Raw genomic sequence first — 13406 nt, forward strand, 5'->3', positions numbered from 1 at the left:
GAGATTATGTGACAAGAAGAGAAGCTCAGGTTATAGAAGGATTTTAGAAACCACGGTATTTACAAAAGAGGTTGTCTATGGAAGTTAGTTCACATTAAAGGGGCTTACAGTAGTGGCCAACTCCTTTAAGGGTATGATTGTGCCACTGACACACCAACATAATGATGTAATGTTACTACTACAATAGTAACCCACTTGTGTATGTATACGTGGTATTCTTTTTTCCTTGGACACTGTTATTTCCAACAAGAGCAAAAACCATGAATGTGTAATAATATCCAGGTGTGAGGCCTCCGATTGTATTCAAAGTGGTGGTCACAATACGGTTGAGACTTGGATCTTCAAGGATCTGGATCATATAGGAATCTGCATTTCCATCTGGTTTCTCCCAGTTCAGAGACACTGAAGTAGTAGTGATATTGTTAACTGTAAGATTCTTAACTACACCGGGATCTAGAAAGAAAACAAAACCCTGCCGTTATATTTCTGGGTTAAGTATACAGATTTTTTAACCCCTTAGCTACTGTTGCCGTAAATGTATTGCGTTGCACCATTACTGCAAAGAGCTGGGCCCACTCCATCCACCGCTATTTTCAGTTGTTTTGACACATTAGAATAACTGCTGCGATCAAAGCTAAATTTGATAGCAAAACCCCTTAAATACTACTGTCAAGTGTAACAGTGGCCCAATGCAAGACATCTTTATCTGCAACATAAAAACTTTAAACCCTCTTTTTTCCCCCATTCATAAATAACAAAATCCAAAAATAAAAAAAGTAAATGTATTTGATATATCAAGGGGTGTGTAATTGTCCAAACTAATAAAATGTTAACCTACTTATCCCATGGGGTGAGGGCTGAACAGGAAAAACAGTTCCGGAAAAGAAAAAAAATCGGCAAAAGCACTCTTTGATACTTCAAAATCATAGAAAAAAATGGAATAAATATAGATCAGAAAGTCACATGGATACCAAAATGGTAAGAATTAAAAAACAGCTCATCCCACAAAAAACAAGCCATTTTATAATGCTATGTACAGAAAAATACAAAAGTTACGTCTCTCAGAGTATGGGGCCTTTCCCCATTTAAAAAAAATATATATTTTTTTAATACTTTAAATTATCTAAATTTGGTATCAGCATAACTTTATTGACTCATAAAACAAACTTACCAGGTCACCACCTCACACCACTACTTATAAAGACTATCATGATGTGGAGCAAGACAGCAATGAAGGCTGGAATGGATGTCTAGTACCCCTTTTGTCTTTGATACAATTATAGCTGGAGATTGGTCAGAAGACCACATGGGCAATGCTATGAAGAGGCCTTCATGAGGAATCATACAGATCCTATTCCTGAAATTATGGTGTAAGGTGGCAAAACATATGGAAGCAGGACCCTTCTAGTCTTTTTTCCAATTACAGCTTGGCGTATGAACAACCTGCATGGCCAAAATGTGTTACCATGGTCGGCTGCATATTCAAGCACATCTGGAATGTTATTGGTCGGCAATTCCAAAGGAAACAGCCAGCAGCGGATCTTGATGATTTGCATATCCAAGTGCATTCACGTGGCAGAATTTTCCTCAGACAACCATTAATAATATCCTTTATTAACATGCCAATGCTTGTAAATGTGTGCATTTTTGTGCATGGCATTCATACTAGTGATGGGCGAGCACTAAAATGCTTGGGTGCTCGATGCTTGGGTCGAGCACATTGGAATATTCGGGTGCTCGACCTGAGCAACAAGCCCAATGTAAGTCTATGGGAAACTCGAGCATTTTCAGGCAACTGCCCCCGGCGGTCTGCAGAAGGCCTAAAAATCGCCCAAATCGATGGGACCAGTGGTCAAATGACATGGGAACAGCATGGGGAAGACCCCTGGAAGCATTTCTGACTCCCAGGTCACATCTGTCAACAACGTTGTCAGAGGTATTATGCCACTTTTACGGACTCACAATAAAACAAACAAAAAAGAAACCAAAATGCATTTTCCTGGAAAATATGTTAAGGAACATCCTTTCCAGGGTAATGACTTGTATATAAAGCAAAATAAATAACCAAAAACAAAAATACTCCTCCACAAGTTGGGCTATGTTCACTCTTAGCAGTTTTTATGCGTTTTTGCACTTTTGCATTGCTTTCAACCAAGACAAATGCATTCACCAGGAAATGTCATTTTAACAATTTACAACCTTATGTGGCCATGTGGCGTGTGAGATATCATCAGACACATCGTGTTTCATTTATGAAGGAGGGACTCTGAAAGTCACAAAGCCTATTTTTATAGGGCCATCAGGCGGCCTTTACTATTCTTAAAGGGCCAACAGCCGGCCCTCACTATTCTTATAGAGCCATCAGCCGGCTATGTTTTATTGTTCCCATTACTAAAGAGTGGGTCTCCTATACTGTTATTGCGTATGCAGTGAGTAGCAGGGCTGCCCAAAATTTGGACGCACCACAATACCACTTTGAAAATTTGGACGCACCTCAATACCCCTTTGAAGAGACTTAGAGGAGGGCTTCCTGAAAACAATGTTCTCATTATTAGAAGGGGATCTCCCATTGTGTTTGCCTATGCAGTGAATGTAAGGGTTGCCAAAAATTTGGAGGCACTCCAATGCCCCTTGGAAGAGACGTAGAGGTCAGAGGGCCTCCTGAAAACAATGTTCCCATTATTAGGAAGTTAGTCTTCCATTGTGTTTGCCTATGCAGTGAATGCAAGGGTTGCCAAAAATTTGGAGGCACTCCAATGCCCCTTGGAAGAGATGTAGAGGAGGGCCTCCTGAAAAAAAATGTTCCCATTATTAGGAAGTGGGTCTCACATTGTGTTTTCCTATGAAGTGTATCTAAGGGTTGCCAAAAATATGGAGGCACTCCAATGCCCCTTGGAAGAGACGTGGAGGTCAGAGGGCCTCCTGAAAACTATGTTCCCATTATTAGGAAGTTAGTCTCCCATTGTGTTTGCCTATGCAGTGAATGCAAGGGCTGCCCAAAATTGGGAGGCACTCCAATGCCCCTTGGAAGGGACGTGGAGGAGGGCCTCATAAAAAATGTTTCCATTAGAAAGGAGGGGGCCTCCTATACTTGTAATGCCCATGCATCATAAACACCCTTTAAAAAAATTATGTGGGTGTTGCATAACGGACGACGGTCACCCTGGTGATATGGTGGTGGAGGATAAGGATGAGAAGGAGGAGGACAATAGCAAATAGCCAAAATCAGGAAGCGTATACCCATGTGTGGGTGTGAAGAGGTGCATGGGAATACACTTCCCAAAAAAACTGGATTTGAGTTTGTTATGCTGCTATCATTCGGTGGTGTTGAGAAGTCTGGCCCAACCAGCCCTTGTTCAATTTTATAAGAGTCAGCCTGTCAGCATTTTCAGTTAACAGGCCGATGCCCTTATCAGTTATAATTCCACCAGTGGCACTAAAAACCCACTCTGATAAAATGCGGGCAGCAGGGCAGGCCAGGACCTCCAAGGCGTAGACAGCCAGTTCATTCCAGGTATCCAGCTTGGATACCCAATAATTATAAGGCACAGAGGAATCACGGAGGACGTTGGTACTGTCGGCATGGTACTCCCTCAGCATCTTCCCAAACTTTGCACTCCTTGTGAGAGTACCCTGCGCCCCAAGGCCTGTGCGATGGGAGGGGCTGAGAAAATTCTCCCAGAACTTTGACAGTGTTCCCCTGCCTCTGGATGGATTGAAGTTGTGTCTCTCTCGCCTGTACTCCTTGGTTGTCCAACGAACTGTGACCTCTGCCGCCAGAGTTTTCAGATGGGAATTTTTTTAATAGTTCCGCAACAAGGGCCCTCTGGAAGTGCCCCATTTTGTAGACCTGTCCGCCTCAGGAATAAGAGATATAATGTTCTCCTTGTAACGTGGGTCTAGAAGTGTCACCAACCAGTAATGACTGTCACCCAAAATTTTGAGAACGCGAGGGTCATGGGAAAGGCAGCGTAACATAAACTCAGCCATGCGTGCCAGACTGCTAACAGGCAAGACTTCCGTGTCCTCACCAAGAGGACGACTGACCATGCTCTCCTCCCCCTCTCTGTCCACAGGCCATGCATGCTAAACAGAAGTTATAATTCCACCAGTGGCACTAAAAACCCACTCTGATAAAATGCTGGCAGCAGGGCAGGCCAGGACCTCCAAGGCGTAGACAGCCAGTTCATTCCAGGTATCCAGCTTGGATACCCAATAATTATAAGGCACAGAGGAATCACGGAGGACGTTGGTACTGTCGGCATGGTACTCCCTCAGCATCTTCCCAAACTTTGCACTCCTTGTGAGAGTACCCTGCGCCCCAAGGCCTGTGCGATGGGAGGGGCTGAGAAAATTCTCCCAGAACTTTGACAGTGTTCCCCTGCCTCTGGATGGATTGAAGTTGTGTCTCTCTCGCCTGTACTCCTTGGTTGTCCAACGAACTGTGACCTCTGCCGCCAGCGTTTTCAGATGGGAATTTTTTTAATAGTTCCGCAACAAGGGCCCTCTGGAAGTGCCCCATTTTTGTAGACCTGTCCGCCTCAGGAATAAGAGATATAATGTTCTCCTTGTAACGTGGGTCTAGAAGTGTCACCAACCAGTAATGACTGTCACCCAAAATTTTGAGAACGCGAGGGTCATGGGAAAGGCAGCGTAACATAAACTCAGCCATGCGTGCCAGACTGCTAACAGGCAAGACTTCCGTGTCCTCACCAAGAGGACGACTGACCATGCTCTCCTCCCCCTCTCTGTCCACAGGCCATCCATGCTAAACAGAAGGTATGTGTTAGGCTGGTACGCAGGAGAAGGGCTTTCTCGCGGCGTCCGGTCAGGCCCTTTCCTGCTGGTCAGCATTTAGGTTCCGTTCTAGGGATTCTAAGTGTGGTTTCTGCCTTTCTGCTCATGTGCCGCTAAGCCACGCCCTTGTGGTCATGTGCCGCTAAGCCACACCCTCTTGCGGTCATGTGCCACTAAGCCACGCCCCCTGCTGTCTGGCACAGCGTGGTTGGTTGTCCTGGAGCTGTCTCTAGTGTATCTAAGGGCTCCAAGGGCTCCGCCCAGGTGCCTAGTCTATCTCTTTCTAACCTGGGGTGAGGTCTCTGTCAGTAAATGCAGTGTGTGAGAGTCATTGTCAAGGGTTCCTGCTGAAAGCTTCCTTGTCATCCTAGCCATCAATTAGGGCTAGGGGAATGCTATGAGCAGCAGGCTCTACCGTGTCGGTTCACTGGTTGGTGTCCACACCACGGAGGCGTCCTCGCTACCGATCCAGCATTCCAGGGCTCCGCCATTGTATGTGTGGTCACACTGCCACTTTTCCACCCATGTATTGGGTGCTGCAGAGATCCTCCACCTCTTTAGGAACTTAGGTTCCTGGCCATTCCTGGCCTGTAGCTATCTGCAGCTCTATACGCCGCTGTCTGGTGCTCAGGCGTTTTCATGCTGCCAAATCTTTCCTGCTCTACACAGCGGTGTCTTGCAGTACAGAAGTTTATTAGTTTCGTTTCTGGAGTGTTGCTAACTCCCAGCATTGTACCTTTTTAGTTACTACTTGTGTGTGCACTTAACACACTAGTTTATTTCTTTCTCTGTGCTTAGCTGAATATTCCTCTGGGACTCAGCTGCTGCTGCTCCTCTGCAGTCCGGTGGACTCCGACGTGTCCTTTAAGTTTTATTTTATTTTACTAAAGGACACGCTAGCATAACATTAGACTAGGCCAGGGTCTGGCTGAGTATGGTGGCTACTGCACAGAGTCAGAACAGCTCATCCTCGATGCAACGCTATATCCAGCAGCTGGAATCTCGGTTGCAATAAGTAGAACAATGTCCGCTGACTCTGGACATTCCCACTCTGACCGCTCAGGCTGTTGGCCAGATGGTAGCCACCCTTATACCCTCCCCTGTCCCAACTCCTCACCTAGCGCTTCCAAATAAGTTTTCTGGAAGCGCTCAGATCTGTCGGGGGTTTCTCAATCAATGTGCGGTGCATTTCGAGTTACAACCGCAAGTGTACCCCACTGATAGGACTAGGGTGGGATTTATATTTTCCCTGCTCTCCGAGCGGGCGCTGGAGTGGGCTACTCCACTCTGGGAACGGTCGGATCCAGTTGTGCAGACTGTAGCCGGTTTCACAACAGCCCTCAAACAGGTCTTTTTGGGTCCTGAGGTCACCAATGACACTGCCATGCGTCTTCTCGCTATCAGTCAGGCTACGTCGTCCGTAAGCGACTATGCGGTGCATTTCCGCACCCTAGCCGCTGAGTTGGATTGGCCAGACTAAGCTCTGATTCCCATTTTCTGGAGAGGTCTGGCCTCTCATGTTAAAGATGCGTTGGCTACCCGAGAGGTGCCAGTAACAATTGAGGCACTGATTAATCTCGCTACCAGAATTGACCTTCGGTTTGCCGAGAGACGACTGGAGGTGACTGCCGAGAAGCTACGGGAGCGTTCTGCTCCAGCCTTCTCAGCGCCTCTGAGTGAGGGTCCGGGCAATTGCGACCCCTCTGTGCCCATGGAGGTATCACGCACGGAGGGTCTTCGTCTTCCCAAAAGGTCAATAAAATCTGCATGTTCAGGGAGACGGAGAGTTCTAGTGTCTGTTGGAGGAGAGTCACTAGAGAATGAATTTGTTCCCTCCAAAATTCTGTTGCCTTCCTCAGTCATTCTTGATCAGAAGACTGTGGAGATAGGAGCCTGTGTGGACTCGGGAGCAGAGGCAAACTATGTCCGCGTCTTTCGCTCAGAGCCACTCAGTTCCATTAACTTTACGTAGTAATCCTGTTAAGATCCGGGTAGTTAACGGGTTTGTTCTGCCTAAGGAGGTTACTCATCGTACTGAGGCTATACAGCTCCAGATAGGAGCTAGCCATTATGAATCTGTTTCTTTCCTAGTGATGGAGGAGGGGGTAGATTCGGTACTTTTGGGTCTGCCCTGGCTCCGGAGGCATTCCCCCCATCTGGACTGGTCGACTGGTCAGGTTATCCAGTGGAGCTCTTCCTGCCAGGGGAATTGTATTCGTCCGGTGCTTCCGGTTTCTCGTTCTGAGTTACCTCTGGAGCTGTCAGCGTTACCCGTTCAATATGCGGAGTATGCAGATGTTTTCTCCAAAAAGGCTGCAGAGACTCTACCACCTCACAGAGCGTATGATTGCGCCATAAATTTACTACCGGTTCTGAACCCCCACGAGGCAGGGTATATCCTTTGTCGGTCCCTGAGACAAAAGCAATGTCAGAATATATTGCAGATAACCTGGCAAGAGGATTTATCCGTAAATCTACATCCCCATCAGGGGCTGGATTCTTTTTTGTCACTAAGAAGGATGGGTCTTTGCGTCCTTGCATTGACTATCGTGGTCTAAATGCGGTGACAGTAAAAAATAAATATCCTTTGTCTATGAATACCGAGCTGTTTGATCAGTTTTGGGGTGCGACAATTTTCTCTAAATTGGATCTCCGCGGGGCATATAATCTTGTGCGAATCCGCGAGGGTGATGAGTGGAAAACGCTTTTAATACCAGGGATGGTCATTATGAGTACCTCGTCATGCCTTTCGGATTATGCAATGCTCCCGGAGTTTTTCAGGACTTCATGAATGATGTCTTCAGGGATTTACTTCTTATTGCTGTTGTCGTGTATCTTGATGACATCTTGATTTTTTCTTCGGACCTTGAGCAGCATCGTCGAATGGTGAAAACTGTATTGCACCGTCTGCGATTGAATCGCTTATATACGAAGCTTGAGAAGTGTCTTTTCGAGCAGGAATCCTTACCCTTCCTGGGTTATATTATTTCTGGGTCCGGTCTTACTATGGATCCTGAGAAACTCTAGGCTGTTCTGAAGTGGCCCGAGCCTCGTTCTCTGAAAGCTGTTCAGCGTTTCTTGGGGTTCATAAGTTATTACAGGCAGTTTATTCCACACTTTTCCACACTTGCTTTGCCTATCACCGCCCTCACTCAAAAAGGGGCCAATCCTAAGGATTGGAGTCCTGAGGCAGACGAGTCTTTCGCTAAATTGAAACTCTGCTTCACTAAAGCTCCTATTGTTATGTTCTGCTACCAGAGCTAAGGAAAGAGAGGAGATCTGTCCCTACGATAGAACTCAGCTGAATCCCTACGATGTAACAGGGAACCTGATCCTGCGATCAGACCTGCTAAAGTCCTAAGCTAGTCTGTACGGAGACCTATAGATGTGGGGAAGGAATCCCTACAAGTACTAAGGACTGGGAGGAATATGGGACACCTCCTAACAGAAATAGTAGCAGACAGAAGAACAAACAAAATATATAGAACATAGAGGTCCGTAGACCAAGCAAACTAACAGAGTAAGATACAGAGCACAGGCTAGCTAGAAAGTAGTTATACAATGAAGTCCAGCAAAGCCAGAAGGGCGGAGCAGGCTTAAATAGGCCAACAAGGTCATGTGACCAGCAAAGGGAAAAAAAACCTAAGAGCAAGGTTCTAACAGTACCCCCCCTTCTAAGAGGATCCTCCGGATCCCCTAGGACCAGGCTTATCAGGAAATCTCCTGTGAAACGCTCTGATAAGTCTGGACGCGGAAACATCATCCGACCTCACCCAAGAGTTATCCTCGGGTCCGAAACCTTTCCAGGCCACAAGATACTGCAAACTACCTCTATACAGTCTAGAGTTAAGGATGCGAGAAATTTCATATTCCCCGTCCTCCACCACCGGAGGAACAGAGGCAGAGGCGTCACAATCCGATACAACAGCTTTTTCAACAGAGAGACATGAAATACCGGATTAATTCTCCAGGAGGTAGGAACCTCCAACCTAACAGCAGATTGGTTGACAACCTGAAGCACCTTAAAGGGCCCTACAAACTTGGGACCCAATTTCTTAGAAGGAATCCTCAACCGCAGATTCCTAGAGGACAACCAAACCATGTCACCAACAGCGAACAAAACCTCCTGTCGTTTCCTATCAAAGTAGTCCTTAGATTTTCTGTTGGCCTCCTGAAGATTACCACGCACATCCGTCCAAACTCTCTCCAAATCACCGGAAAAATTCTCCTCCTCAGGCACGGCAGATCCCAACTTGGAGAACGACCCAAACGACGGATGTCTCCCAGAACAACAAAAAAAGGCGAACAACCAGCAGAAGAAGATGTATGATTGTTCAGAGCAAATTCAGCAAGTGGCAGAAACTCAGACCACCCCTCTTGATTGTCTGCCACAAAACAACGCAAGAACTGCTCAACATCCTGGTTTTTCCTTTCTGTCTGGCCATTAGATTCAGGATGATATCCGGACGAGAACGACAAATGAATTCCCAACCTGTCACAAAAGGCACGCCAAAAACGAGCCACGAACTGAGGACCCCTATCAGAAACAATGTCAGTAGGAACGCCATGAAGTCTGACAATTTCCTTGACAAAGGCCTTAGCGAGAGTTTTAGCGCAGGGCAGTTTGACAAAGGGAACCAAGTGACACATCTTGCTAAAACGGTCCACGACCACCCAGATGACAGTAAAACCCTCAGAGGGGGGAAGGTCAGTTATAAAGTCCATAGCCAAATGTGTCCAAGGAGCACTGGGAACCTCCAAAGGACAAAGCAACCCCGCAGCAGGAGTATGTGAGGACTTAGATCTAGCACATATAGTACATTGACGCACCCACTTAATGACTTCCTTCTGCCATCCAGGCCACCAAAAACTGCGACCCACCAGTCTCTTGGTCTCAGAGATTCCGGGATGACCTGCCAACCGAGATTCGTGACACTCAACAAATAAATCTCTCCTAAAGGTCCCAGGCATAAACAACCTCCCATGGGGAGTGTTAGATGGGGCATTCTCCTGTGCTTTAAGAATCTCTTCTTCCAAAACGGAGTCCAAAGCGGCTATCACAACACCTTCTTGTAAAATGTTCTTCTCTTTCTCAGCACCGACTATGGGAGAAAAACTGCGAGACAAGGCATCCGCCTTAACATTCTTAGTACCAGGGATGTAAGTAACGGAGAAATTAAACCGCGAGAAAAACAGTGCCCACCTAGCCTGACGGGCATTCAGGCGCTTGGCAGCATCAAGATATATCAGATTTTTATGATCCGTAAGAACCTGAACGGGAAATTCCGCACCTTCCAAGAAGTGACGCCAGTGTTCAAATGCGAGTTTAATAGCCAATAATTCCCGATTACCAATATCGTAATTCAGTTCAGTCTCCGAAAATGTTTTTGAAAAAAAGGCACAGGGATGTAATCCATCCCCGTTATCCTGAGACAATACTGCGCCAACCCCCACAGAGGAAGCATCAACCTCAACCAAAAACGGCTTAGTCACATCAGGCTGCATAAGGATGGGAGCAGAGGTGAACCTCTCCTTGAGATACACAAAAGCTTCAATGGCCTCAGAAGACCACTGAACCGCATCAGCACCTTTCCTGGTGAGATCGGTCAGAGGTTTGACAATACTAGAAAATTTTTTTATGAATTTTCTGTAATAATTGGCGAAACCTAAAAACCTCTGTATCGATTTCAAACCAATAGGCCTAGGCCATTCCTGCACAGCTTGAACTTTAACCGGGTCCATCTCAAAACCCTCACTGGAGACAATGTAGCCCAAAAAACTAATTCTCTGTACAGCGAACTCACATTTCTCCAGCTTAGCAAAAAGCGAATTGTCCATTAATAACTGTAATACCTCACATACGCTCCGCCAATGAGACTCTAGATCCGGCGAATAAATCAAAATGTCATCCAAATACACAACCACATTTTTGCCGATCAAAGGTCTCAGGATGTCATTAATAAGATTCTGAAAAAATGCAGGAGCATTAGTAAGACCAAAAGGCATAACCAGATTCTCAAAATGACCCACAGGAGTGTTAAAAGCAGTCTTTCATTCATCACCCTCCTTCATGCGCAACAGATTGTATGCCCCCTTAAGGTCAATTTTAGAGAACCACTTGGCCCCCATTAACTGGTTAAACAGATCAGGAATCAATGGCAGTGGGTAAGGATTGCGTACAGTAATTTTGTTAATCTCACGAAAATCCAGACAAGGACGTAAACCGCCGTCCTTTTTTTTTACAAAAAAAAATCCAACCGCCACAGGAGACTTAGAGGGCCTAATGTGACCGGCGGCCAAACTTGTCTGTATGTATTCCTCCAAAGCCTTCCTCTCAGGAATAGTAAGGTTAAATAAATGACTTTTAGGAAGAGTCGCTCCAGGGACAAATTCAATAGAACAATCATAGTCTCTATGGGGAGGCAAAACCTGCGATTCCTTCTCAGAAAAAACTCTCCAAAAATCCTGAATAGGAACAGGCAATTCTCCCCTATCCAAAGCTGCAATATGCCCGTTACAACACTTGTCATAACATTTATGGCTCCAGGATTTAATTTCATTGGTAGACCAATCCAGTACAGGATTGTGAAATTTTAACCAGGGCAATCCCAATATTACTGGAGAAGGCAAGTTATTCAAAACTACCAAATCCAATTTCTCATGGTGAACACCATTAATAGTGAGAGGAAATTCACAGACCTTGAGAGTAATATTCTTCAAAGGGGAACCATCCACAGAAACCACAGCAATGGGGGATGATAAAGGTTCGGGTTTTAAATTGAGTCTTTCCAAGAATCCCCCATCAATTACATTCAGAGTAGACCCACAATCAACAAACACCCGAAATTCCATTAATTTTTCCTGAGCAATCGTGGAAGCAGCTAAAAATACACCCTTGGAATTTAAACAGGCAATACGGGCATGACTGACCATTTTTTTTTTCTTTCTTCATACGAAGCTCACAGCCTTTAATCAAATGACCAGATTTTCCGCAATAGAAACACAAGCCTTCAGAAAATCGACGGTCTTTTTCTTGAGAGCGAGGTGCCACCGATCCAATCTCCATCGGTTCACCACTGTTAGTACACACATTCTCATAACCAGAAACTGACATAGCAGAGGATTTGCTCTCATTAACCCTTGCACGCAGTCTCCTATCCACCCGTATAGCTAATTGCATAGCCTGTTGCAAATCTTCAGGTGTAGGATAAGCAATTAGCAGATCTTTAACCCTTTCACTGAGCCCAGCAAGAAATAGACTTTTCAGAGCAGAATCGTTCCACCCTATTTGAGTAGACCAACGACGGAAATGAGTACAATATTTTTCCACATTACCTGATCCCTGTTTCAAACGTCTCAACTCAGTCTCAGCTGATGCAACACGGTCAGGATCATCATATAATAGTCCCAAAGCAGAAAAAAAACTATCCACTGATCTGAAGCATGTATCACTAGGTTGCAAAGAAAAGGCCCACTCCTGAGGCTCTTTGCGCAAAAGTGACATTATGAACCCTATGCGCTGGGATTCATCCCCAGAGGACTTGGGTCTCTAACGAAAATACAATAAGCAAGCATTTTTAAATGAAAAAAATTCTCGATGTTCACCAAAAAATAAATCCGGCAAACATACCTTAGGCTCCAAGAAATGTGCTCCAGGACAGTTACTCACGTGCTGACGGAGCTCGGCCACCTCCAGAGAGAGTCCCTGCAGGCGATGAGCCAAATCCTGAACCGACACCATGATGGAACAGAAAAATCTTTCCTTAGAGAATTTGCAGGCTGGACTTACTGTTATGTTCTGCTACCAGAGCTAAGGAAAGAGAGGAGATCTGTCCCTACGATAGAACTCAGCTGAATCCCTACCATGTAACAGGGAACCTGATCCTGCGATCAGACCTGCTAAAGTCCTAAGCTAGTCTGTACGGAGACCTATAGATGTGGGGAAGGAATCCCTACAAGTACTAAGGACTGGGAGGAATATGGGACACCTCCTAACAGAAATAGTAGCAGACAGAAGAACAAACAAAATATATAGAACATAGAGGTCCGTAGACCAAGCAAACTAACAGAGTAAGATACAGAGCACAGGCTAGCTAGAAAGTAGTTATACAATGAAGTCCAGCAAAGCCAGAAGGGCGGAGCAGGCTTAAATAGGCCAACAAGGTCATGTGACCAGCAAAGGGAAAAAAAACCTAAGAGCAAGGTTCTAACAGTACCCCCCCTTCTAAGAGGATCCTCCGGATCCCCTAGGACCAGGCTTATCAGGAAATCTCCTGTGAAACGCTCTGATAAGTCTGGACGCGGAAACATCATCCGACCTCACCCAAGAGTTATCCTCGGGTCCGAAACCTTTCCAGGCCACAAGATACTGCAAACTACCTCTATACAGTCTAGAGTTAAGGATGCGAGAAATTTCATATTCCCCGTCCTCCACCACCGGAGGAACAGAGGCAGAGGCGTCACAATCCGATACAACAGCTTTTTCAACAGAGAGACATGAAATACCGGATTAATTCTCCAGGAGGTAGGAACCTCCAACCTAACAGCAGATTGGTTGACAACCTGAAGCACCTTAAAGGGCCCTACAAACTTGGGACCCAATTTCTTAG

At 45.7% G+C, this 13406-nt stretch overlaps 1 protein-coding gene across 1 annotated transcript in view; it reads right to left on the reverse strand.

The window, feature by feature from the left end:
• The window catches only part of LOC141258110 (receptor-type tyrosine-protein phosphatase eta-like), a 228931-nt gene that overhangs the window by 38301 nt on the left and 177224 nt on the right, over window positions 1-13406 (reverse strand). Inside the window, exon 6 of the mRNA XM_073673118.1 lies at window positions 196-453. Coding sequence (XP_073529219.1) covers window positions 196-453 — 258 coding nt within the window. The remainder of the gene's footprint in view (window positions 1-195; window positions 454-13406) is intronic.

The sequence above is a fragment of the Phyllobates terribilis genome, unplaced genomic scaffold (assembly GCF_046119375.1).
Source record: "Phyllobates terribilis strain yellow unplaced genomic scaffold, ASM4611937v1 Scaffold_3__8_contigs__length_932513732, whole genome shotgun sequence".
In the NCBI taxonomy this organism is placed as follows: Eukaryota; Metazoa; Chordata; class Amphibia; order Anura; family Dendrobatidae; genus Phyllobates; species Phyllobates terribilis.